Below are 27,590 nucleotides of genomic sequence, written 5' to 3'. Positions count from 1 at the left end.
ATGTACATGCTACTGAAACATAATTATGACTGATGCTCATTACATAAAAAAATCAACATGAAATTTCGACAAAACTCTTTTCTGGCCAAAGATGCGGGACATAACAACAGGCCTCCATTTTGTACAACTAACTATACAATCTCATATCATATAATTGGCAGTATATAAACTTTTCCAGCAGACAGGTCTGATCTGTGTTCTGCTCACAGACCTTTCCTGTGGAGCGGACACCTTTCCAGATGCAGAAGTAGCAGGCCACCCAGCAGGCCAGGAGACACAACAGGAGCTCCCATTTCACTGTGCCAATCTCGTCTATTCCCCCAGACATGGACAACACTCCTCTCCTGTGTGGGGACACCAGACGGTGAGTGGTGGTTACGACGCCTAATGAATTGCTGTCTGGAAAGAATGCGTTTCATATATTTCATCCGTTGCTGCCACCCAATGCAATTTACAATGATCTTGATGTGACAACACTGACTCACTCCCAGAACTCAGAGACTGAAGACTTGGTGAGATTTCCAGATGTCCAGTTTGCTGTCAGGTTGCCATTGTGTAGTGCAGTCCAGTTTGCAGATGTGAGTTCCACACATCTGTCTGTTAATAAGAAAACAAATGATCGTGTTCATTAAATGTTAATCTTCAAAGCTTGAATATGATGGTTGCAGAACTGTTCCTGGTCTCTCTCCCCTCCCCACCCACCTCTCCTCTCTTCCCCTATTTTCTCTGCTCACTACAACCGGTCGAGGCAGATGGCCGCCCACATGGAGTCTGGTTATTGAGGGAGTTTTTTCTCTCCACAGTCGCCACAGTTTTTGCTCATTGTGGGAACTGTTGAGTTTCTCTATAAATGTTAAGGTCTTGACCTTAATATTTTATGATTTGACTCTTAAAATTGAATTTAATTGAATTCCTTTTATTTGTATTCATTCTTTTATTGCCATGTATTTTGTGAAGCACTTTATATTCTTATTTAGATAAGTGCTATACAAATAAAGTTCTTATTATAATTATTATTATTCAGATCACCGAAATCAGAATATAGCAGTTATTTGGTTTCATTTTCAGACTCAGCACACTGTTTGTTGCCGTTTTAATTTATGTTAAATGTATTTGATTTTTTTTTTAAAAACACTTTATTCACTTTCATTGATAATTCTTGATATTCTAAATGTTCCCTCTCTAAATATTGCTCACAACTGACAGATCTCAACTCAACTGAGAGGAAGGGATTCAGTTCAGTTTTCTTACCTAAAAGATTCATTAATGTGGTGGCAGCTGATCGTGGATATAATAATTTGTGTGAATGTGACTTAAACTGTAAAGCACTTTGAGTTGTCGTCAAGACTGGAAAAGCAGATCATTTATACAGATTATGTATTTTGAAATCAGACTAATTAGCATGTCTACTCACAGATAACAGATGCCATATAAAACCCTAATGCAACATATAAATCATTAAAGATGGGCCTAATTGTCTCATATGCGCTAAAGTAAATTTCCATTACCTTCCATTGCATTTACATCAATATCATTTATAATTGCATCATGTCAGCACTGTGCATTATCAGTATACTGTATATAACATAAATGCTCAAGCCCTAAGGAGATATCATACTCAGAGGAGAGGTTCCTTGTGCAGAAAAAGAAAATTCTGCCTGAATTTGATTGTCAATCTTTTAAAAGCATTAGGAACAAATTACGAAGACATTTTATGTTATTCATAATTTATATTAACATAAAAACGTCATAATTTTTCATAAAGACCCTATCTTAAAAAAATTAAATAAAATAATTTGAAAACATTCTATTTCAAGGGTAATCACATTTTTAAAACATCAATTAAAATTCCATCAACAGCAAACAACAATAACCAATTATTCATTCTATTGGGGCTACTCAGGGAACAAACAGACCATCATCATCGATCAGCCCATTGTCTTCTCCACATGCTTTTTGGATCATCTGTGTCCTCGAGAACTAACTGCTAACTGCTACATGCTAATTATAATAATAATAAAAATTAGAAATTGTATTTGTATAGTGCTTTTAAAAGGTACTCAAAGGCACTTAACATGGTAAAAACAGTGGCAGTAAGAACAATAACGATAAGGTAACATTATAGCAGTTAAAAGAAAGTTTTTTTATATAAAAAACCAGGTTCGGTGCTTGGACAGGGTAATTGGGGTGAGGAGGTTGGTGTTGGTGGATCTGAGGTTGCGGGTGCAAGAGGTCAGAAAGGTGAGAGGGGGCAAGGTTGTGGAGGGTTTTGTATGTGATGAGGAGAATTTTAAACTGTATTCTTTGCCAGTGAAGGTTATGAAGGACGGGGGTGATGCGGTCTCTGGTGCGGGAGTGGGTGAGCAGACAGGCAGCTGAGTTTTGGACGTATTGTAATTTGTTGATGATTTTGGTGGATGTGCCGTAAAGGATGCTATTGCAATAATCAAGTCATGAGGTGATGAAGGCGTGGATGAGTGTTTCAGATGCTGAGGAGGAGAGGGAGGGGCGTATTTGGGAAATGTTTTCTAGGTGGAAGAAGGCTGCTTTTGTAATGTGGTTGACGTGGTGTTCAAAGGAGAGGGTCTGGTCGAAGATGACACAGAGGTTACGGATGTGTGTGGATGCAGAACAGTGGAGCCCTTGATTTTGGGCCGATGATGAGGATTTTCATATTTGTCGCTGTTGAGCTTGAGAAAGTTATTTTGCATCCAGGTCTTTAATCTGTGAGGCAGTTTGTGAGGGTGGAGTGAGTGGCGGGAGTGATGGATTTGGTGGAGATGTAGAGTTGGGTGTTGTCAGCATAGCAGTGGAAATGGAGGCCATGGTGGCGTATGATGTTACTGAGGGGGAGCATGTGGAGAATGAAGAGGAGGGTATGGCAAGCTGTTTGAACATTTATTGCATATCCTAGTTGTACATTTGGTAGCACTAGTTCAGCATCTTATCGTACTAGTTGAACAAAAACTCTAACTAGTCACTCTTTTTCAGCAACTAGTGGCACTTTTGTCCAACTCGTTCCAAAAGAAACCTTACTAGTAACACTGTGCGCTGCAATAGTAGCACCAAAGTCCCTATTTGTTGGCTTTTTGACACACTAGTGGCCCTCTGGACCGAACTAGTAACACTGAAAGTCTTACTTAACTAGTGAGCTGCAAAAGCTCTGACATGTTAACTAGTCAAACATGGATTCAGCTCACTAGTTAACTAGTGGCCAACAATTGTCTGCACTAGTTTAACTAGTACGAGCCAAAATGTACACTAGTTCAACTAGTGCAGGCCAAAATACCCACTGGTTAACTAGTTAAAGACTATTTTGTCCTCACTAGTTAACTAGTGAAGACAAAATGTTTACAAGTTAACTAGTGAGGCCCAAATATCCACTAGTTACACTAGTGAGAGACATTTTGACTTCATATAATGAAAAACTATCTGATTTATGCTTGGAGGTCATTTTATGTGGGCTGCTGCCGTATTTACTGTTGCCAGTAGGTGGCAGTGCAAAATTACCTGAGTAGCTTTTATTTACTTTTTTTCAATTGAACACTTGTCATATACAAACAAATAAGGCAATGACTAAATTAGTGATAACATACTGTGTTCACTTACAAGGAATTACACAGTATCTGTACACATTCACATCATTATTTTACATATCTAAGGATGTCATCCATTTACTGTATCATAACATATGAGCACCTATGTATATAGGTTTACTTATTAATGTGCTTCTTATCAATGTACTTTCATTTTTTAACTATGCTCACTTCAGCATTACTAGTTCGGTCCAGAGGTCCACTTGTGCATCAAAAAGCCAACAAGTAGGAACTTTGGTGCTACTAGTGTGGCGCACAGTGTTACTAGTAAGGTTTCTGTTGGAACTAGTTGGACAAAAGTGCCACTAGTTGCTGAAAAAGAGTGACTAGTTAGAGTTTTTGTTCAACTAGTACGATAAAATGCTGAACTAGTGCGACCAAATGTCCAACTAGTGCTGACAAAGACCGAACTAGTGGAGTGGACTGACATGTGATATCAAGGATATGCAATAAATAGTCAAATGGCTTGCCATAGGGGGGGGCCAAGCGCCAAACCTTTGAGGTAAATTAACTAACCGGACAATTGATTTAAACAAACAGGGACAGACTGTATTTCCCCTCCAACTCTTGTCTGACAACTCCAGATCATATGGTACATCTCTTTAGTTTATCTTTTTATTTTACTAAAGGAATCACTAAATGCATATTTTCACTATTAAGAGAACTTCAATGACTGTCCCAGATTACCAAATTGAGGGTGTCCCACATTATCAATCATGTTTGATAAAGTGGGAGAAATAAAAAATGTTTGAAAAAAACATTTAAACAACTCAATGCATATTTTGTTGCTTGAATACATCACAAACATAATATGATTACAATTAGGAGCATTGTCTTATTTAAGACAGATTTAAATCCTTAACACTAATCTTGTCAAAATTTTACATCACAGACCTTGTTATGCAATTCCAAGGGGGAGCTTCTGATTGCCCCTTGCCCCACCCCTTTCTGTGACATTACCCCCATGAAGTCATGTAGATAATTGCAGTGTGTAAAAACCCACACTGACCTGTGTTCCAGGGATTGCTGCAGGTAGCCCAGGGCAGTGTGCCTCTGAAAGAGGAGATAAGGTAGAGGAGGGCCCAGGCCAGGATAAGGATGTAGATGGTGGCATACACCTGGATCACGTTGATAGAATAGCCAATTCCTGGAGGGAAACAATACAGTATCACATGGTTATAAACGCTTTATAAGTGAGAAATGTGAAAGCAACAATACCATGACAACAGTGTTCATACTGCTCAGGACTATAGCTACATTGGTCATGATGTTACGTTTGTAATTAGCAGGACGCAAATGCAGACAAAAATGAAGAAATGAATGAAGACAGAGAGAAATATACTATAAATATACTATATACTCAAAGGGAGGGAAGACAATTGGACACAAGTGTGACACATTAGATCAGGTAAGCTACAATCCAAGGAGAGGGAAACAAGACAAAGACCTGAAGTAAATCATGCAGAGACACATAAGGGAGGCCAAATAATTCCAAGCCCAAACACCAGGAGATTACAAATCCGAGGTCAAAACCAAATAACAAAAAGCCCAGCAAGTGTATAAATTAAAAAATGTGCAACTTTATCTGAAACACAAAGATTAAAAGACAAATAAAAAAGTCTATCTGGAGACATCATCTTTGCCTCTGGAAAATTATAACTATGGATTTTTTTGAATTATGAAGTTAATTTTATAGACAAAAACGATAAATGACAAGCAGAAAGAGAATGTATACAATGTTTAATCAGAGTGTGGATTTTTATTTTTGGTAATATAACCAGAACTGATAATTCAGTCAGGACCACTTTTGTCAAAATTAATTTGATGTTAATAATTTATATTGGGCAGATGGCTCTATTCTGCAACCGTTCTGCCTTCCCCATAGGTGGAAAGCCTGAGATAGTGAGAGCACAACTCCATACCATTCTATGAGCCATCATGGAAAGTGAGGCAGGGACAGAACAAAGCAGACATTAGCCTCAACACATAACACTGGTAAGCTTAGATTCAGTATGAGAAGGAAGTGCTGGGGTGGATGTGGGTTGCAAAGTGGCTTGCAGTGGAAGTAGGAAGATATTTCAGCTAAGGCATCTTAAATAGAGTGCGCAATATAAACTTTGCCAATTGAATGCATAGAAGAGGATCAGCTGTGGTCCAGCATGGAGATCAGCTGCTGTCAGCTCATGTACTGAATTGTTGCTGAGCTTGACTTCATGACCTGAACCAATGCCATGCTCAATTTACCCTTTGCAAGTGGGCAGATCTTGGTCCAGCAGGTGATGGCGCCCTCCTGTGTGTACTGACCAATCACAGTCTCCAGCAGGAAGAGTGGCAAACCACACAGCACAGCAAAGATGAGATAAGGAAACAGGAAGACACCTGCACACAGAATTACACAACATCAGCTGTTGATAAAGTGAGTGACAAAAAAATTGGCCATGAAACTTTTACAGAGTACAAGAACTAACTGTTTGTCAATCCATCCAGCCATCTGCTGCAGATTCGTTTTCTGTCAGTTGATTAATCAATTCTTTGTATTCTTTAATCCACAGTTAATAAGATTACCTATTGTGCAGGAAATATTTAGTGACTGGAGCTAATTGGCTAGAAGGAGTGTTGCAGTGAATCACTGAAATGACAGCTGACAGCGAAAGAGAGAGAGAAATGATGTTGTTGTTTTTTTATGTCATTTGCTGAATGAGATCAAGGCAAACTCTAATTGGGTTACCGAAAACAGATTGAACTTTGTTACGCTTTATTGGTTTGATAAATAATAATAACTAAATGAATAAATTGAGCTGTTTTGTTTAACTCTGCAATTAGAGTTATAACATAATTCTAAATGTATTCATGGACCTGTTAGATGTCATTGCATGGTGGCCAGGAGAGTGTACATTTCCTTCTACTGCTAAAAAGAGAAGCTGGCACAAGTCCCTGGATCATGACAACACGCAGACAAGTCAGGATCACACATATGATGAGAGTCATATGTGCACAGTAGAGCACAATGTTGATGTTGTAAAAAGCCATGCAGGTGAATGGACCTTGAAACAGCTGGTGGCTGCTCTACATGCAAGAGACGGCATGTAAAAATATTATAGCCTGTTGCATCTTGGATAATATTGTAATATTTTGAAGCCATATCAAAATAGACAAGTACAGCACAAATGGCAAATAATTAAGAGCACTGTTCTAGTTGGTTTCTTAATTCCACTGCTGATGCTGCTAAAATTCAGTCTTTGGCTTTGTATCCTCCAGCTTACCTCCTCCATTCTTATAGCACAGGTATGGGAATCTCCACACGTTGCCCAGGCCCACAACATTCCCTGCTACTGCCAGAAAATATTCCCTTTTCTTCATCCACGTTTCCCTCTTTTCCATTTTGCTCTCCATGTCGTGTTTCCTCCTCAGTCCTCTGATCAGTACTATCAGTATTCACCTCATCAACTGGAGACAATATGGCAGCTACAACAAGTAGAGCAAGTTTAAGTTTATTTCCTTAGGCCCAATAAGCAAGTATGTCCCCAGGAAACAGAGAGCTGATTCGGAAAAACTACATTCATTGCTATTTACACAGTTGGAAAGATGTGTTAATTTTGCACTGAGCTACTGTATTGGAAAAATTAACTAAGTAGGGTTGAAAACTATTTTGTAGTTGGAAAGTAAGTTTTTGCAGCCCTGTCTAAAGACTTTTATGACCTGTATCTACATATATAAACAAACTGTCCAAATGCTTTATGACCTGAGCTGTTTTATGGTCTTAACTGTGTTGACCTAAAAACTGCCAGACCCTTTTGCCATTTATTTACTCTCCAAAGAACAGAATGTATGTCTGCTTATCTCCAAAGGAAACACATGTAAATCAGTTGTTTGTGTTTAGATTCCTCTCTCAACCTACGCCTACAGAACCAGTCTGGATTGGTTCAGAGAGACAGCCCTCAGTTCTCCTATATAAGATCCTTGTATTTGACTGTTCTCCATCTTCACTCTGAGATCCTTGTGACTCTCTGTGTTGATCCTTTCTGCAGAAAGCCCCTATTAAAATACACGTAGATAACTTTGGTGTTTCCAGCCTCTTGTATTTCCAGATTTCCATCACAGCTACTAAGAACATTTACTAATTTAAATTTGGCACTGATTCACAATAATAAATTGACTAAACCTGAATTAGACACAGAGTATGTAGATATATTAGTCTATGAAAGTAAAATCTCACCAGTTCAGATAAAGGGAAATAAGTGTTAATGCGTACACAGTGCACACAGTTGTTTTTGTCATGAGTATTAACCCTCGTGTTGTTCCTGGGTCGGATTGACCCAGAGTGTGTGTGTGTCTGTGTGTGTGTGTGTGTGAGTGCGTGCGATCATCCGCAAGCCCGGTCAGGGTTAGGGTGACCCAAAGATTGTCATTATCCAATTCTCCTGGGGTCATTGAGACCAATGGATTGTCATTCTCGATTCTCCTGGGGGGTCATTTAGACCCCCAGAGAGGGCGCTGTGGTGCTCTGTGGGGTCATTTAGACCCACACCCGATTCCAATTGTAATCTCGGGGGGTATATTAGACCCACAGAGAAGCCGGTGTGCCATTCTCCGTGTGCCACCCTCCCTGACCATGTCACCATGTCACGTCAGGCGCGTTTCACCAGAGAACAGGTTCTCCAACAGCTATTCTCCCAGCAACAATCCTCTGAACCCGAAGAGGACGCGAAAGAGCAAGACCGAGAAGCGGCCGGAGAAGCAGATGGAGAAGCAGACCAAGAAGAAGACCGAGACGATGAAGATGAAGACGATGACGATGACGATGACGATAACGATAACGACGACGACGACGAAGACGATGACGACGGCGACGAAGACTACGACCCAGTGGGTGATGCTGCTGCAGATTCGTCATCCTTGGAAGAAGAAGAAGAAGAAGGACAAGACCACGGCACCACCACCACCACCACCACCGGACTCATGGAAAGAGAGACCTTCCTGTCAAGAAACGGGGAAATAACATGGTCCTCGAGGGCGTACGTCCGAGAGGAGGGCCGCTGCTCCTCCTCCTCCTCTGCTGCGGCTCAAAGCGCTGCCGCTACGCCCATCGGGGTCCCCCTGGGCCCCACGATGCCGGTGACCTAGCCTCGACGTTCCGCCTGTTCGTCACGCCTACGGTAGAGAACATCATCCTGGAGATGACGAATCGGGAGGGTCGTCGAAAATACGGTGACGAATGGAAAGGGATGGACGAGACCGACCTGCGCGCCTACGTAAGGCTGCTGATCTTAGCGGGCGTGTACAGGTCCCGGGGCGAGGCCGCCGCCAGCCTGTGGGACGCCGAGAGCGGCCGGGCGATATTTAGTGCCATGATGCCCCTAAAACTCTTCCACACGTACTCCAGACTGCTGCGCTTCGACGGCCGCGAGATGAGACGCACGAGACGAGCCACAGACAAATTGGCGGCCGTGCGAGAGGTCTGGGACGCGTGGGTGTCGCGGCTACCGCACCTCTACAACCCGGGGCCCGAAGTGACCATGGACGAGCAACTGGTTCCGTTCAGAGGTTAGTCTTTTTTTTCCGTTTTTTTTTATATCATTATTATGTTATGTTATTATGTTATGTAGCTATAGCTAGATAGCGGCTGCTACTCCTCGTCCTCATCTCCTCTCCTTTCATCTCTTCTCCTCCTCTTCTTCTCCCTAGGCCGGTGTCTTTTCTGACAGTACATGCCCAGCAAGCCGGCGAAATACGGGATCAAGTCGTGGGTGGCCTGCGATGCAAAATCCAGCTACGCTTGGAAGATGCAAGTGTACACCGGAAAGCCGAGTGGCGGACGCCCAGAACGGAACCAGGGGTTGCGGGTAGTGCTCGATGTAACGGAGGGACTGCACGGTCGTAACGTCACGTGCGACAATTACTTCACCTCCTACGAACTCGCGCGGCAGATCCTGGAGAGGAAGATCACCGTGGTCGGCACAGTTCGTAAGAAAAATACAAATGCCTTTTCAAACTCTAATTTCAGTTAGAGCCTGCGGCAGTTTCCTCACATGATGGGCTTCTTACTGTTGTGAAAAAACATTTATAATCATTGTGTATGCACAATACGGGGGAAAGGGGAATATTTATTTAATGCAAATAGAAGGATTTGGAGGAGCTGAGTGTTTAGGAACCACAAGGTTTCCTGGCCCATGATTATGACTGGATAACCATAGAGCTGTGCTCTTGGATCTATATGCTAAACTGGGTTTAGTTTTGAACAGACTGACCTGATGGAACCGCACCGGTGCGGTTCCATCAGGTCAGTCCCTGAGTCCCCTAACCCCCCCACAACGAGGCAGTCACTGCACATTTTGCCGAAGCTCTTGCTGCAAGTCCGGATTTGCAGTGTGGAAAATGACGCCAATGTATGTAAGTAACTGTGTAGTAATTGTGTTTTCTACTATGGATCTTCCAACGGTGAATTAGCGAGGCTATTTCTGTTTATTAATAATATACTCATGTTACTCATGTAGTTTTCCAGCTGCCTGTAAGACGTACTATGACATACTAAGACGTACTATGAGCCAGTATGAAGGAACTCCCGGTACATCCAACCGGACCTTGCAGCTCTTGCAGCAGCATTGAAAAGTTCAGGAGTCGACAGAGAAGAAAGATTAGATTCATTAAATCATTTTTCAGTTACATGTGTAGGTGTATATTGTGGTGGAAAGCCACAATATACTGTGCTGATTGTACTGATTGTGTTTACAGCTGATTGAAGCGGGCAGATGACATGGATCCATCCTTCAACAGCCAGGAGCTCACCGACCTGTGTGCCACACTTCAAAGAAGACTAGAAGCTACACTGAAGTACACAGCTACACACCACAGACGTCTACACACTGGAGCAGATTCGGACAGAGTCCCACAAAGAACTTATGACCCAGAGGCAGTAAAGAGACATTTCAAACTTCACCTGATTAGTTTTTCACTGGCTAGGCCAATTGTGTTTTTACAATATTTGTGCTGTATGTAAATAAAGCTTTGACTCAACATGTACCTATTAAATGTGTATACCAAAATGCAGTGCTTTTGGTATAGGCTTACTAATAATAAATAAATTATTAGTAATAATAACTATTTATTATTATTATTATTGTGTGGGAAGGGGTTACCCACGTGTGTATTATAATGACCCAGGGTGACCAATAGCAAGTGACTTTTCGTTTCAAAGGTCTGTGGTTTCATCCAATGGTGAAAGTGAGATAAATTCTCACCAGCGGTTTCACCGCGATTCATATGTTAAATAGATCACACCTTCGAACCGCGTCTCCCCGGCGGGCACTTCCCCCTCCCCAGCCCCCCCACTGCGCTACCTTGAGTACGTTTCCGACAATTTGTGTCACGGGCGAACGCATACTTCACATCCTGTAAACAGGCACTAACTGCCAGGAGTTAGGGGAGTTTGCAGGCATTTGCAGGGGCGAAAATTGGGCTTTACGTGCAGTAACCATTCCAATACCAACACAAGCACTCACCATTGTAGGGTTTTTGGCAACTGGCTGTTACCAGTGGGATTAGCTGCTTTATGTGTTTGACATGATTAACACTATATAATGTTTACCATATATGTTTAATAATGGCTGCAGGTTTTGATGTGATAATTTAAATTAGTAGTTGAATGCACTCATATTGCTATTAGGGCTTTGTCTAAAAAATATTTTGTTTATGTAAATCAAAAACACGTGCATAAATTCAGTTGTGGAGTGTGCCATCGGCCTGCTGAAGTGAAATTGAAGGTGTTCAGATGCCCTGGTGTTAAAAAAGACCTCCTCACCAGGGAATGCCATGCATTTAATAATCAAACAGTGCTTTACCAGCCATGTCAGTGTCCCCCTCCTTCTTCAACACAATGCCACACATGCTGGTTTCCTAAGTATAGAGGCTATTCTTCACTCCAGCAGTAACAGCTCATTTGTCCCCTTGTCCCCAGCAGTAGCAAACACACTGATGGAGCAAAGATATACATTTTTATGCCTCCACCTTTAAGTATCCTCCACTCGTGTTCTTTATCATGATCAGAAGGATCATTTAACAATCAATAGGTGCTTTGCTTTGACCATTTGTGGTTAAACATGGGCATGTATAGGGCGGTATATGAGGCTAATGCATGTACGCATGTCTGTAGGTGGACTGTGTATATAAAGGGAACATTGCCTTCAGGGTCGTGCACTTGGTTTTATAAATCTGATAATTTATTGGTGTATGCCACTTTCGGCTTTGGTGCAAACACTTGTCACTGGTCTGGCTCAAGTGGCAACAACCCAGGCTGAGCGATGAAGCCTATATAGAAATGCAAAAAGCTGTAGTTCACTGAGTGGCCACTTGAGGCTAGCTCCAAGAATGAGTCGATTCCCGTTGACTCCTATGTTAAAAAGCTCAACTTTAGAGCTGAATCAAACCTGTTTACAGCCTGGTTCAAAAAACGAGTCTCAATCACTAAGTTCTTCCTTTATGACAACAGTACGGGGGGGGGTGAATTATATTTTCTAACTCGCTCGTTTAGATAATAAAAAGGTTTGAAATTATGACTACAGTTATACTGTCCTTCAAGTATAACTTGAAGGACAGGTGACGTCACCGTTAGCTCGTCCCTCCGGCTCCTAGCCTGTTGTCTGTTCGGCTTCACCTGAGCTAACAGGCTAATCCCCGTCACTGAACACGACCCGAGTCTGTGGAGAAGTTTTCATTCGCATATCGGATGAATAATATGGTTTGTTGTTAGGCTGGTTGTCCTGACAGAGAAGTAAAATAAGTCTGTGGACTGGAGCATATTGATCACTACTGTTATTAAACTGACACAACACCAACATGAACCGGTCCACACAGCAGAGAGAAGTGTTAGAGTTTATGGTGATAAAACTTTTAAACTCAAGGCGACTGTGTGTGTTTGGAGAATAAGCTCCACCACGTTAGATATCTAATATGATGTAAAGTTGTTTTGCTCGCCAACCTAGTTGGCTTCAGTATTAATGTCATATTAGATTATTGTTCCCGAAATAGAAGTGCAGCTACTGTGGTATGACCCTGGTTGAGTTTGTTATTGTTGCTGTACGGTAAAGTAAAGTTGTCTATAAATAGTTTAACAATATTACCACAACACACCCAGATTATCATACTGCAGAAACAGATTTACTGCGATCGACTGAAACGTGAATATTTAACGTCACATCTGCATTTTAAGAGCAGCTGTTTAAAGTAGCATTACGTCTCCTAAAGCGCTTTATTCAGAGTATTGGTGTTGATGTGTTGTAATGTGTTAGTGAAAACTAAACCTGTCTGCTACATTCAGTTAATTAAATTAATCATTAATCTTAAGCAAACCTTACTGAATCTATCATTCGTGATTTAAATAAGTGAACATGCTGTATGATGTATGAATGAATGAATGATGTATTTGTTTGTCACATGAAAATAAATAATAGGAAGTGTAACTTTACTAGAATAGACAGTCAAATAGAGAACCTGAGGCTGATGTCCACCACCTATTTCACCACCTATACTTTTATTTTTATCATGTAAAAGTCTGTGAAGGAGTTAACCTGGCATATGTATGACTTTACATATCTGTGTATTTGTGTAAGGTGTTCCTCTAGGTGACTCAGACAGCCTGCAACCATGGATGTCCAACATGAGGAGACAGAACTGGAATTCAACAAGGCTGAACACTGAGAGTCATCACTTCAACACTGACTCCAGGTACAGACCTGTTTTCATAACTTACAAACGATCAAAGCTAAGCATGGCACATAATGCATTACATTATATATGCAATACTTTTAATGTACATTCTTTGTCTTGGAAGTGCGCTGTTTAATCCAAAACCATATTCAAATATATAATTGAATATACACAGAATATTAGGAGACAGACTGTACTGTAAGTAACACTTACTGTGCAATAATGCCATACTTTTATGTTTTCTGTCATTTTATCAGGGACGATTGAGAAAAAAAAAATCACTATAAAGGATGTTTTATGCTGAAATCACTATGTCACATCGGTAGGATAGCATGGAACAAAGGAGCAACACCTCAGATTAAAGACAGTCTGTAAATACTTTTTGGGCCTTTTGACACATGTATTATCAGCTATGTTAAGTAAAGTTTATTTAGAGTTAAATAAACTCTAAGACTGGCACTTATAGAGTTTACTCTGTGTTCAGGAGGTGTAAGCACCACAGATGACCTTAGCAAGAACTGATATATAAAATATATATACAAATATATAAAATGTCTTTCTACCTCATCTGTAATATTCAAGGTGATAATCTCTCACAGTGCTGTAGATAACAGTCCACATCACGTCCCTCAACGTCTCTCAGTGTCAAAACAGATAAGTATATTTCAATCAGGAGAGACTTGATTCACAATTTAACGATGTTTATTTTGACAAACGTACACAAGTAAAGTGAATATTTATAGTCTTTGGCATTTTAGACCCCTGTGTGATGTCATCAGGATTAGAAGGGGGTGGAGCAGAACATCAAACAGGAATACCCCCCGGGGTCTAGACACTGGTGGTGGTTGATCAGTCAATAGATTGTTTGGATGGCCCATATTATGAGCATAGTCCTATTGGACTTCCCTAAGTGTGACATCCTCTGCCCTTAACCCTCAACAAGAGTAAGGAAAAACTACAAAACCCCTTTTGACGGGGAAAACGTAGAAACCTCAGGAAGAGCCGCATGCGAGGGATCCCTCTCCCAGGACGGACAGAAGTGCAATGGATGCCACGAGTAATAGGTATATTGTTTAGGCAGTCTGTAGATTTTTTAATCTGCAATCAGCTGCCACCATGGTCCACGATCCGTTGTCATGATCCACTGATACTATTGGGATCCTCATCATGGTCCATGATCGCTGTCAAAACGATGTGGGATTTAAACAGTACATACGATCAGTTGAGGTCGGGATCCGGAAGAGGTGATGAAATTCTCTCAAGACTGGAGGAGATTGGGGTGGAGGAGGGGTTATGAGAGTCACTGAAAGACGGCTGACTGCGGAAGAGAGGAGAAGGGATTTTTAAAGTTTGACAGCTGCTGAATGACTGGCTGAAAGAGACCGCGCAGACCTGATTGGATATTTAGGAACGCCCATGATCAGCTGATCAGTATGCAGGTTAAGTCCTCCTGTGGGCGTTCCTGATGTTTAGGACCGCCCACAATCAGCTGATCAGTATGCAGGTTTAAGTCTTCCTGACTGAACTTACGCTAAGCTTCATTTCAATCAGGAGAGACTTGATTCACAATTTAACGATGTTTATTTTGACAAACGTACACAAGTAAAGTGAATATTTATAGTCTTTGGCATTTTAGACCCCTGTGTGATGTCATCAGGATTAGAAGGGGGTGGAGCAGAACATCAAACAGGAATACCCCCAAAAGAAGGAAGACGAAGAAGGTAGATCAGGAGAAGTGAGATAATGATGAGTCTTACCTTGTGTTGTAGTATTCTAGGCAAAATAAAACATGCTTTGGTAAACAGACAATCGTTATAACATTTATTGGATAGATATATAGAGATGACTCGTTAGAGTGCAACTGCAACCCGAGTGATAATGATATGAGATAAAGGTCTGGAGACCGACAAGTAAGAGATCATAAATGAGAAATATTGAGGCGAGCAGAAGAAAGAAATGAAAATATTTGTAAGTGCAAGATTATATGCAGGTATGAAATGGGATCTAAAATGTAGAACCTAACTAAAGGTTATCAGATATAAATAAAGTTAAGTCCAAGACTAAATAATAAAATGCTAACAGAAATTATATATCGGTAAAACAACCTCTACAATTTTTAGGTTGCCTGATACCAAAATTTAAGGTCCGCTGGACCGAAAGTGAATGTCGTGGTGAGTGCAGGATCTAAATGTAGAACTTAATAAAGGTCAGCAAGGACCGAACTTAAATAAAAGGTCATTTGACCAACTGAAATTAAGGTCCAAGACCAAATAAAATGAAAATGTCAACAGAAATGCAAATCGGTACAGCCCCCGTAACAGAAATTAAGTCGCATGACAAACAGAAATTAAAACGGTACAGCAACCGCCAAAAGAAATTAAGATGCATGGCAACCTTAAATAAAGGTCCGCTGGACCAAGTTAAAGCCATGGTGAGTGCAAGATCTACATGTAGAACTTAATAAACGGTCAGCAAGGACCGAACATAAATAAAAGGTCATTTGACCAACTGAAATTAAGGTCTAAGACCAAATAAAGTGAAATGTCAACAGAAATGCAAATCGGTACAGCCTCCGTAACGTAAATTAAGTCGCATGACAAACAGAAATTAAGGTCCGCTGGACCGAAAGTAAATACGGTGTGCACACATACGTCGCGAAGCACGTATGGGGTCCTTCAGACCAAGCAGGGTCACCAAGACCGCGTAGGCAATGAGTGAGGAGAGTGCTCAGGTGTGTGTTTAAATGTGAAGTTATTTGTATAGCTAGCACGACTCGAAAGAGTGAGCAGATAATACAACCACCACCAGTTATATGCATGATTTACTGACATCAGGGTTTTAGAGATCTTTGATTCGAAAGGACGGTGTTTATATCAGGGCGGATATAGGAGGTGAAAGCAGAAGAAGACCATCTCCCCATTTGTTGTAGTGAAGAAGAGGAAATACCTTGGTTGGCTGCAGAAGTAGCAGCTCCTATCCTGAAGGAATGAGCTGAATAGCGCTCGGGCGATAGGTTGCTTTTAATGAGGATCTGTTTAAGATGATTATTGAACCAGGTTTTTGATAAAGGAAGTTTCCCAGGAATGAGAAATAGGGGACCAAGGGGGCTAGTAGAAGGTCTGATTTTCAGAAAATTAATCATTGATTTAAAGGGGCAGAAAAGTGAATCGATGCGAGCCACTACGATAGAACAAGCGCCGTTGCATTTAGAATGTTTAAGCTGGAGACTGTAGTGCGCAGAGTGGAAATTTAGGTCGTTGAAGGAAATGTCAACATCGGGATTAAATGTTTGAGAGCCTGTAGTAAACTCCCCAATTCTTAGAAATCCATAAAAAGCTAATAGACATACAGCATCGAGAAGAGAATCTGTGTAAGGGGAAAACATGCCGTTTCTAAGCACTGACAGCATACTGTGCAGAACAGAGAGCGTGATGGGTTGTCTATGGTCAGGAAGGGGAGGAGAAACCTTTGAGATGCCTTTAAGTAATAATTTAACAGCCGGATTTGAAAATAAACTGGGGAAAGAAGGGTTGTGACATCTGGCGTTGAACTGTATTCCTGCTACTAGTCCTCGAATGTAAGTTGGTTTGAAGTGCCGGACGTCCATACAATAAACAGATGAATGCACACACTAAGTTTATGTGAACAGGTTTAGGTGGTACATGAATGGAGATACAGAACAGAGCAAAAGTCCTCCAGGAAAAATCATACATTTTTAGAGTAGATGTTGCTAGTCCTTTCCTAATGTAGGCCTTTGCTGAGTCTAGGTATTTAGACAGGGGTTCATCCTTTAATAGAGAGCAAGAACATGGAGGGGAGGCACTTGAATCGGACTGGAGCAGGCTTCTGGGCAGATACGTCGAAATGTCTGGAAATTAAAACGGGAGAGAGAATCAGCTAAAGTGTTGTAATGCCCTGGTACATGACGTGCTGTGATAATGAAATTGTGTGTAATGGCAGACCACGTGATACTTCTCATGAACGGCATGATAATGTTACATGAGGAACGCCCTTTGTTGATTATATTAACTACCGTTTGGTTGTCGCACAGGACCGAGATGCGTTTGCGTTCCCAATGCTGTCCCCAGATATGACATGCTACGGCAATGGGGTAAATTTCAAATAGCGCGGATGACAAGTTGTGTCTTGGAAATGAGGGAGGCCAGCGGCTAGCGAACCACTGTCCTTGAAAGAAACCCCCAAAACCCACGGATGGGGCGGCATCCGTGAAGAACTGCAAGGAATCAGAGGAATGAACCAGGTCGTCGTAGAAAAAAGTGACCCCGTTCCAGTGATCGAGCAGATGAGACCAGAAACACAGGTCGGATCGGCACCCTTCATCAAGCGATATTTTATCGTGTAAATTTGGAACGGAGGTTGCTGTGTCCAAAAGACGGGAGATAAAGGAGCGTCCTTGAGGAATGACGCGCATTGCGAAGTTAAGGTGACCGAGGAGAGAGAGTAGCTGCTGCTTGGTGATGTTTTTGACGGCGCGGTATGTTTTTGCGATGTCGCGAATGCGCTGTAATTTTTCCAATGGGAGGGACGCTTTCATTTGGATGGAATTTAGCGTAATGCCAAGGAACTCCAGACGTGTATCCGGGCCTATTGTTTTTTCATCTGACAGAGGGACGCCGAGGGATTGAAAGCAGCATTTAAGTTTGAAGAGGGACGCGCCTGAGCTGTCTTGAGGAGGATCTACAAGAAGGAAATCATCCAGTAGATGGAGAACAGTTGGAACTCTGACTCTGTTAAGCAGAATCCAGCACAATGCCTCAGACAGTTGGTTAAAGATGCTTGGGCTACTCCTACCACCAAAAGTTAGGCGTACCGCAAAGTAAAACTTGGATTTCCATCGGATGCCAAGCAGGTTCCACTGCGAGGGATGTATGGGGATGATTTTGAAAGCGTCGGTGATGTCTGCTTTGGAAAGCCAGGCTCCTTGCCCTGCGAGTTTTATTAATTGTATTGCGTTGTCGACCGTGGCGTAATTGAGAGAAAATGGCTCTGGTGGAATGAGACTATTTACGCTTGCGAAGGGGCCGGAGCGGGGAGCTGAGAGATCAAAAATTAATCTATTTTTTCCCGAATATTTCCTTGTGGCTATGCCTATGGGGTTTGAGCGAAACACGGAGAATGGAGATGACTGAAAGGGACCGATAATGTAGCCCTTTTTCACTTCTTTCTCGAGCAACTGAGAAACTGTTTCTGGTTCATTTACGGCGGACTGGAGATTTTTTGCTACGTATGTAACTGTGGGAGAAGACAGGACCTCCACTCGGAAGCCCTGAGAAAGTCCTGTGATTAAATAATTTACGAATACAGAGTCGGGGTGAGAAGACAATTCTGCTGCTAGGTGTTGAACGTTAATTGGTGTGGAGGGATGAGTGTTCAAAATCGCTTTGAACCACGATGTTTCTGCATCTGTGGTGGGTTCCGGAATGAGTTCGGGCGTCTGGGACAGACGGACCTGGGATGAGCGTCTTTGCAGATGCTGCAAATGTGGAGAAAGTGGCAGTTGGGGAATGTACACACATTAAAGTTGAATTTATGGCAAATTGGTGACTGGTTGAAATGATGCACCTGGTGGCCCAGGCTGTCGTTGCGCTGAGAGGAGGATGGAAGGGGGGTGTTATTTTGGAACGGCACTGAAGGACAGAAGAGGTATGTATGTCCCGTATTGCCGCAGGAATTACATGTAATTGCTTGAGCGCCTCCAGCGACCATGATGAGTAATTCTGTGTCTAATTCGGACCAGTTAAGACGTGTATTATATTGCGCTATATACAGCGCGGCTTTGCTAGAGAAGGCTTTGTGGTAGTGGTAAAATATATTCCTTCCATATCTTAAATTTAAGTCGCCGATTAACATCAGGTAAGCGTCAAGTTCTTGTCTCCTTTCGGGGTAGACGGAGCAGATGGTGTCGCGGTAGATGCTAAAGGCAATGAGAAACTGTCCGATTGTTAAGCCTCTGATTAGACGCGGATCCGTGGTTTTGAACACGGCAGTGATGTTTTCTCCTGTGGCAATGGTTTTATCGCACTCAGGCGATGGCAGAATGAGGCTGACTAAATTGATGTCTTTTCCTTGTAATATTTTTGATCTGAGACGTGCGGAGATGACTGAGGTATGTATGGCCTACCTACACCCGGTGCCGGGACGGCTGAGGCCAGAGTGTGTTGAATGGTTTCGCTGGGCAGAGAGGACGTGTGCGTGGCTAATTGCGCTGAGGAGACTAGCGGGGCGCTGATGTTTGCTGAGCAAGAAGCGAAGTTTGCGGCGTTTTCGAGGGTCTCCAGCCGGGTATCGATGTTCTGCAGGGTTGTGGCCAGGGACTGCAAGGTGGTTGTCAAAATGTTACCTGGAGCGGGAGTGGGTGTAGAGGCACAAGATCGGGTAGATATGTTACTTATCTTTGCTGCGGGGGCCTTGGATGAAGCCGCTTTCCTGGTTCTTTTGCGGCCACGAACCGGCGCGGCGGAGAAATCGGCTGGGGTAGTTGGATCGTGCCCTGGGTGGGAACTGGGACCGGGTTGAAGAGAAGCGCAGTCTGCTAGCTCGCGAAGCTGAGAAGGAAGCAGGCCTGGAGCTGGCATGATGCCGTGATGTTGTAGCTGGGCGATGAGAAGGTCAGCCTCGTCTGTGGGGGATCCGTTGCGTTCGGCCAGACGAAGGCTCTTGCGCCGACCGCCCGAGGAGTTGGAGGCGATCTCCTGGAGCAGATCCGTGTTAGGATCATAAACCTCCTGGGGATCGTCGTTGTCGGAGTCCGACATGAAGATGATCAGCAAGTATTTAGTGAGGATTTAGCGAGAGCGTGCTATAGCGATCACTGAATGACACTGTTATGAGAGTCACTGAATGACAGCTGACTGCGGAAGAGAGGAGAAGGGATTTTTAAAGTTTGACAGCTGCTGAATGATTGGCTGAAAGAGACCGCGCAGACCTGATTGGATATTTAGGAACGCCCATGATCAGCTGATCAGTATGCAGGTTAAGTCCTCCTATGGGCGTTCCTGATGTTTAGGACCGCCCACAATCAGCTGATCAGTATGCAGGTTTAAGTCTTCCTGACTGAACTTACGCTAAGCTTCATAATAACTATGAGCACGGTTTACAATAGCAGTGTGCGGAGATTATAATCATATTTTAACATATAATTACACATCTTCACTGAGTCTAATTCACTGTGATTCCTTAACAAGCTAAACATGAGATTGTAATAGTAACCTGTATCAGAACATTTTAAAAACATTATATAGTTACTATCACAAGCACACATGTACACATGTAGCTTATTAATATTAACTTTTTTAAATTACAATAAAGTGACAACTAAACACAAAATTTTTTACTAAAGTGATGTGAAAACTTAACTTGCTTCAAATTGTTTATTAGACGTGTTAAATAAATGGTAAATTGACACAAATTCTTCTGGTGTTTCTGTCTTACTTTCCGCTGCCTTTTTCTGCAGTTTGTCACTGAAGTGCAATGAAATATGGAATATGTTGGGCCGGGAAGGATCCACCCGGCGGAGCCTCCGTTGCTCGGGGGTTTAAGGACACATTTGTTAGCCTCAATGGGAGGAGCCATTTGGACAGTCTACACTGTGTGCACAATTATTAGGCAAGTGAGTATTTTGACTATATCATAATTTGTATGCATATTTTCCAACTCCAAGCTGTATAAACTTGAATGCCTATTGGATGTAAGCATATCAGGTGATGTGTATTTGTGTAATGAGGGAGGGTGTGGCCTAAGGAGATCAACACCCTATATCAAGGTGTGCATAATTATTAGGCAGCTTTTTTTCCTCAGGCAAAATGGGCCAAAAAAGAGATTTAACTGACTCTGAAAAGTCAAAAATTGTAAAAAGTCTTTCAGAGGGATGCAGCACTCTTGAAATTGCTAAGATATTGGGGCGTGATCACAGAACCATCAAACGTTTTGTTGCAAATAGTCAACAGGGTCGCAAGAAACGTGTTGAGAAAAAAAGAGGCAAATTAAATGCCAAAGATTTGAGAAGAATCAAACGTGAAGCTACCAGGAACCCATTATCCTCCAGTGCTGTCATATTCCAGAACTGCAACCTACCTGGAGTGCCCAGAAGTACAAGGTGTTCAGTGCTCAGAGACATGGCCAAGGTAAGAAAGGCTGAAACCCGACCACCACTGAACAAGACACATAAGTTGAAACGTCAAGACTGGGCCAAGAAATATCTGAAGACAGATTTTTCAAAGGTTTTATGGACTGATGAGATGAGAGTGACTCTTGACGGACCAGATGGATGGGCCCGTGGCTGGATCAGTAACGGGCACAGAGCTCCACTTCGACTCAGACGCCAGCAAGGTGGAGGTGGGGTACTAGTATGGGCTGGTATTATTAAAGATGAGCTAGTTGGACCTTTTCGGGTTGAAGATGGACTCAAAATCAATTCCCAAACCTACTGCCAGTTTTTAGAAGACACTTTCTTCAAGCAGTGGTACAGGAAAAAGTCTGCATCTTTCAAGAAGACTATGATTTTTATGCAGGACAATGCTCCATCGCATGCATCAAAATACTCCACTGCGTGGCTAGCCAGTAAAGGCCTTAAAGATGAAAGAATAATGACATGGCCCCCTTCCTCACCTGACCTAAACCCGATTGAGAACTTGTGGGCCCTTCTTAAACGGGAGATTTACGGTGAAGGAAAACAGTACACCTCTCTGAACAGTGTCTGGGAGGCTGTGGTTGCTGCTGCACAAAAAGTTGATCGTCAACAGATCAAGAAACTGACAAAATCCATGAATGGAAGGCTTATTACTGTTATTGAAAAGAAGGGTGGCTATATTGGTCACTGATTTTTTTTTTGAAATGTCAGAAATGTTTATTTGTAAATTTTGAGTTGTTTGTTTATTATTCTCACTTTAACAGATGAAAATAAACAAGTGAGATGGGAAAATCTTCGTTTTTCATTTAGTTGCATAATAATTCTGCACACTAATAGTTGCCCAATAATTGTGCACACATAGATATTCTCCTAAGAAAGCCAAAACCTCACTTTTACTTTCTTAAATATTCAGGTTTGAGGTTTATTAACATTTTGGATTGACCGAGAGCACTGTAGTTGTTCAATAATAAAATGTATCCTCAAAAATACAACTTGCCTAATAATTGTGCACACAGTGTAGTCCCATGACTGGCGAATTAAATGCAATCCATCTACAAATGCAACTGATGAAGGATGCAGTCCCTAAATTGAGATAGTCACACTCTTGCCAGAATGAGGGAGGGGGAGAGGCCACGACACCCATCCTTCCACCAAGTTTCATGGAAATCTGTTCATTTGTTTTCGTGTAATCTTGCTTATAAACCAACTAACAAACAAACAGACAGGGGTAAAAACAACCTTTTTGGTGGGGTTAATAAACTAAAACAACCACAACCACTTGAATTATTTCCTTAACACGTGTATGATTCAAGCAGATATATCACACCACAATGGGTAAAGGAGCACAGGAAAATGTATATGCTGAACCTGTGCCAGAAATGCTGCTGTATATATGAATAAAGAGAGATCTAGTGGAATGCAGTCAAACCCTAATGGACATTGATAGTGACACTGCGAGGCAGATTTCTTATACCCAACATCAAAGTCAAAGCAACTTCCAAAGTAGGCTAATAAGAATATGCAGTACCATCTGGTCACAGTTGTGTTTGTATTGTATTGTCCATTGTCATTTCATTAAATAAAGAAATAAACCTACAGTCCTATTGTCAAGTCTAAATGATTAGACCCCAAAAAATAATTAGGGCTTTTTTGAGAAACTCTCCTCTGTGAATATTCTTCAATAACAAATGTGTTCCAATGAGGTTAATGGCACAATTTATTTTAATAAAATAGTTGAGTGACATTGAACCACACAAATCTGAATCAAATTCACACTACCAATTCAGCTATGGCATAAGAGTAACACGCCTGATTATTTCAACATTTTGCACATCTATGACTCTGAGCTCTACTTTTCTGCAGAGCTTTTAGATTTTTTGTTGGAAACTTTTGATATTGGACATTTTTTTTGTGTTTAGATTTAGTTTGTTTTTGTTGTTTATTCTGAGTTCTGTTTCCTGTTTTATTTAGAAGTTTTGCTCCTTGTGTGTCTGTAGCTTTATTTTCATGTCCTTGTCCTGTTTCCCGCCTGTCTGATTGTCTCCACTTGTCTAAGTGTTTCACCTGTTATCATTATCAATTTATTTCAATTCAGTCTCAGTGTTAGTCTCAATTCAGTGCTTCCCTTTGTCCTTGTCAGTTCGTCTTGTTTCCCCTGTTCCTCATCAGTCTATAACGGTCCTTCCTCGTATTTTAGGTTGTTTTTTTTCCCTTAAAGGCCTTACCTTTTAGTTTCTTTGATGAAGATTTATCACCATGGTTGATTGCTCTTTGAAGACTGTTTAGTTTAGTTTATCTCTTTAATAAATGATCAATCAGCAACCAAGCTGCAGTCTCCTGCATTTAGGTCCTCTGGCTCTGGCAAATGCCCATCAAGCTGCACGGTGCTGGGCTGTGGGCACAGGTCCCACTAGAGGACGTCAGGCCCTCATGCCACCCTCATGAAGTCTGTTTCTGACAGTTTGGTCAGAAACATGCACACCAGCAGCCTGCTGGAGGTCATTTTGTAGGGCTCTGGCAGTGCTCCTCCTGTTCCTCCTGTTCCTCCTCGCACAAAGGAGCAGATACCGGTCCTGCTGCTGGATGATGCCCTTCTATGGCCCTGTCCAGCTCTCCTCTTGTAATGGCCGGTCTTCTGGTATCTCCTTCATGCTCTTGAGATTGTGCTTGGAGACATAATAAACCTTGCGGTCTCACATATGGATGTGCCATCCTGGAGGAGCTGGACTGCCTGTGCAACCTGATCGAGGTGCAGGTACGGCCTCATACTACCAGTAGTGACAAGGACACCAGCAGAACACAAAACTAGAGAAGAATCAGTCACGAAGGATAAGGAGAGAACAATTGTCTGTGGCCACCACATGCAGAACTGTTCCCTTTTTGGGGGTTGTCTTGCTTTTGCCTCTCCATTGCACCTATTGTACATTACATTACATTACATTTCATTTAGCTGACGCTTTTATCCAAAGCGACTTACAATAAGTGCATTCAACCATGAGGGTACAAACCCAGAACAACAAGAATCAAGAAAGTACAATTTCTTCAAAAAAGCAAAACTACAAAGTGCTATAAGTAAGTGCCATTTAATTGCTACTAAATTGTTAGTTTAAAATTGTATTCAAGGTATAGTCGGAAGAGGTGTGTCACTTTCATTTGCACCAAAGCAGGTAAGAGTGATATCCCTGAAGTTTAAATGACTTGGTGTTATACTATGACGATTAAGTGTTCCCTTAAATTAATGACAATACATTTTTCTCTACTGCTTGTGACACTCTGCTAATTACTGTACAGTAGGAGCCAAGCTGAGTAGCTGGTCATGATTTTCAGCCATGTGGCTTAATACATACACCTTCAATTTTTATATTTATATATTTTCAATATAACTATCTATTATATTTATTATATTTGTAGATAGTCCAATATATAGGGTATAAAAATATAATACAACTTTTAGATAGCACTATAAAATGGTTACCTCACAATAAAGTGAGTGATTTTGGAGCATATGACAAACTTCAAAATGTGTGAACTCAGGGATTAAAGAAAAAATATTTCAAATGATCGGCAACACCACAGTGAGCAGTGACTCATTCCATGATGCAGACATGAGGTGATGAATTGCATCCAGATTATTGATCCACTTCATCATTAACATCATTTACAATTTGCTTGAAGTTGTTTTATATCTTTTAAGATATAATCCCTTTAAACAACTTCAAGCAAATTTCACATGCACATATACTACAATAAAATATTATTAGAGTTGCTCAATATTTAATAGTTTTATGGCTTAGTAGGACTGTAGTTTCATATATTTTGTGTATAATATCGCTGGAGTGAACATGCTCTCAGGTGCACAGAGCGCACTGACAAACTTGGCAAGGTGTGATCAATCAGTCCGATTGCTGTAAACCTATAAATACTGCAGTGACAGTGGTGCGTAATGATGGATGATGGACATACTGGCTCTGGACTTTGCCATTTGGCGAATTAGTTGAGAATGGGTGTTTAGGGACAATGCAGATCTCCTGGCGGCGTTTACAGCTGAGAGTCACGCAAGACCCTACATGTTTGAGCCAGAGTCAGACACTGAGTAGGATACGGCTGAAGACCAACCACCCATTCAAAGGCGGTTGCGACAAGATTTTTCTGAATGGTGAGTTATATTGTCGTCATTTTTCAAGTTTTAGCAGGACAGCCGGCCAATGAACGGAGTAGTGTCCAGGATACAGTATAGAATTACAGTACGCCGTAACGGTTACGTTACAGTACTACTGCATGTGGAAATACTTTATTCATGTCCTAATAATGTTCGGTTTAAAAGCTGAGTTCATGTAACAAAACGCTTAGTTACAAAACACTGTATTTGTGTGATGCCAGTTGCTTTATAACACCCCCCCACCCAACACACAAACTTCAATCACATACATTTTCTTCCTTTTTCCCCTCCAAGAAGAGACATTCACTTACCCCCATCCCCCCATACAGAGTCTCAAGCTACTGAACTTTTTTCACACACAGATACCATACACTTATACTCACTCACCTGCTTAGATTTACTTATTCACTGCTATATTTATTAATATACTACATATCTGCTGTATATATATATATATATTTATTCATAAGCTAAAATCATTATTCATCTGCTGCTACCTGGTCCTGTATATATTTTCTTAACTACTTAAACTGTACATCATTTTATAACTGTATAACCTACCCCAATGCACTCCTATTACTTTTATCATTGAGTATTTATCATTCAGTATTTCTACACGTTCTTAAAATCCGTTTTCACAACCGTTATCCTGTTCACCATACTTTTACATTCATATACACTACTCTTTTAGTTTTTTAACTGTCTGCAGACATTGCACTGATGTCATCATTGTTTTAACTTGTGTTTTGACATGCTCTATGTGCCTTTGAATTGTCCTCCACGGGCAAATTAAGAACTTTTGAATTTGAATAAGTTTAAAAAAATGTGTATTATGTTTTGTGTATAATCATGTGGTTACATAATTAGCGTTTACTATTGTTGTCGTCACGTACTCATGCCTTTGTGTCGCTTCCTCTACAGGTGCAGCTGTTGTCATTGTGCGAAGATGCCAACAGAACGAGAGAATGTGTGCTGCAGGGAGATACACAACGTAAATTATCTAATAATCTTCACTGTAGATTATCTAATAACCTTCACTGTAGCCAAAGTCTTCTATACGATATGGTACCAACATTTCCTGTTATTTCTGCTCATCAGGTTCTTGGGAGAATGAACCTGCTTCAGTCCCCCACAAACTGCATGACTTATCATCCCAGCCTGGAAACTGTGTGCCTTAATCTGTACTCTCTTCAAAATGCCCACAATATTTACCAGGCTGACTATTGGCCTTTGAGGCTCAGACCTCACCGGTAAGTTATAAATGATTTCATAGATAATAATAAAACTTAATTTTTATAGAACCCTTTAAACAAAAAATACAGCTCTTTGCATTCAAAATAGATACAAACATGGTAAATTGGATTTCAAATGAGAAGACGTCATAATACATTTGAAAGAAATCGAATTCATTTAAAATGCATAAAAATTGAAATAGCAATTGATTAAAAAGATTTTAAGCATGTCGGAGTGCAAGATCTAGTTAGAAGCTGAAGTAAAGAGATGTTTTACATGTTTTTAATACATTAATTGAAATAGCTTCTCTGATTAAAACATACTGTGTGAAATTATTAATCCTGTGTAGCTAACATGATGTAAATTGAATGCATATTTACAATAAATATATCAAATGGTTAGCAATGTTAACTCCCTGAAATGTAACATATGAGGCACTTGTGTTTAGTAGAAAATTACTTTTATTACAGAAGTTACACAGTAACAGAGCAACTTGCAAAAATCACAGTGGTGTGCATAAAAATCTATGAATAAAAATATAAAAAATGTAATAACTTCACTGCAGTGACACCTGTGAGGTCCTGATATTCAGTCAATAAAGTGCAATAACTGTTTTGCCCCCCCCCCTTTCAGGTGTTACAGGCATCTGGCATATTGGAACTTTGTCAGCTGGTGCTGGGGCCATCTTAGGAGAAAAAGGTGAGGGTATTAATTCCCTTGTGTCAATCAATAAATCAAATTTTATTTGTAT

General features: G+C 41.2%; 1 protein-coding gene across 2 annotated transcripts in view; it reads right to left on the bottom strand.

Annotated features, from left to right (window-relative positions):
• Positions 1 to 27,590, bottom strand: part of LOC117766883 (sodium- and chloride-dependent GABA transporter 2-like) — a 33,868-nt gene that overhangs the window by 6,096 nt on the left and 182 nt on the right. The window contains exons 2-6 of one of the 2 annotated variants that reach the window (XM_034594301.1): positions 6,860 to 7,043; positions 5,841 to 5,975; positions 4,606 to 4,743; positions 486 to 597; positions 212 to 344 (exon numbers count right to left, since the gene is read on the bottom strand). In XM_034594301.1, the coding sequence (XP_034450192.1) occupies positions 212 to 344; positions 486 to 597; positions 4,606 to 4,743; positions 5,841 to 5,975; positions 6,860 to 6,989 (648 nt within the window). In that variant the 5' untranslated portion in view covers positions 6,990 to 7,043. Of the gene's footprint in view, positions 1 to 211; positions 345 to 485; positions 598 to 4,605; positions 4,744 to 5,840; positions 5,976 to 6,859; positions 7,202 to 27,590 lie in introns of those variants that run through there. The other variant, XM_034594302.1, reaches the window with a different exon arrangement.

The sequence above is a fragment of the Hippoglossus hippoglossus genome, chromosome 8, assembly GCF_009819705.1.
Source record: "Hippoglossus hippoglossus isolate fHipHip1 chromosome 8, fHipHip1.pri, whole genome shotgun sequence".
NCBI lineage: Eukaryota > Metazoa > Chordata > Actinopteri > Pleuronectiformes > Pleuronectidae > Hippoglossus > Hippoglossus hippoglossus.
This window is presented reverse-complemented; position numbering and strand designations above follow the sequence as displayed.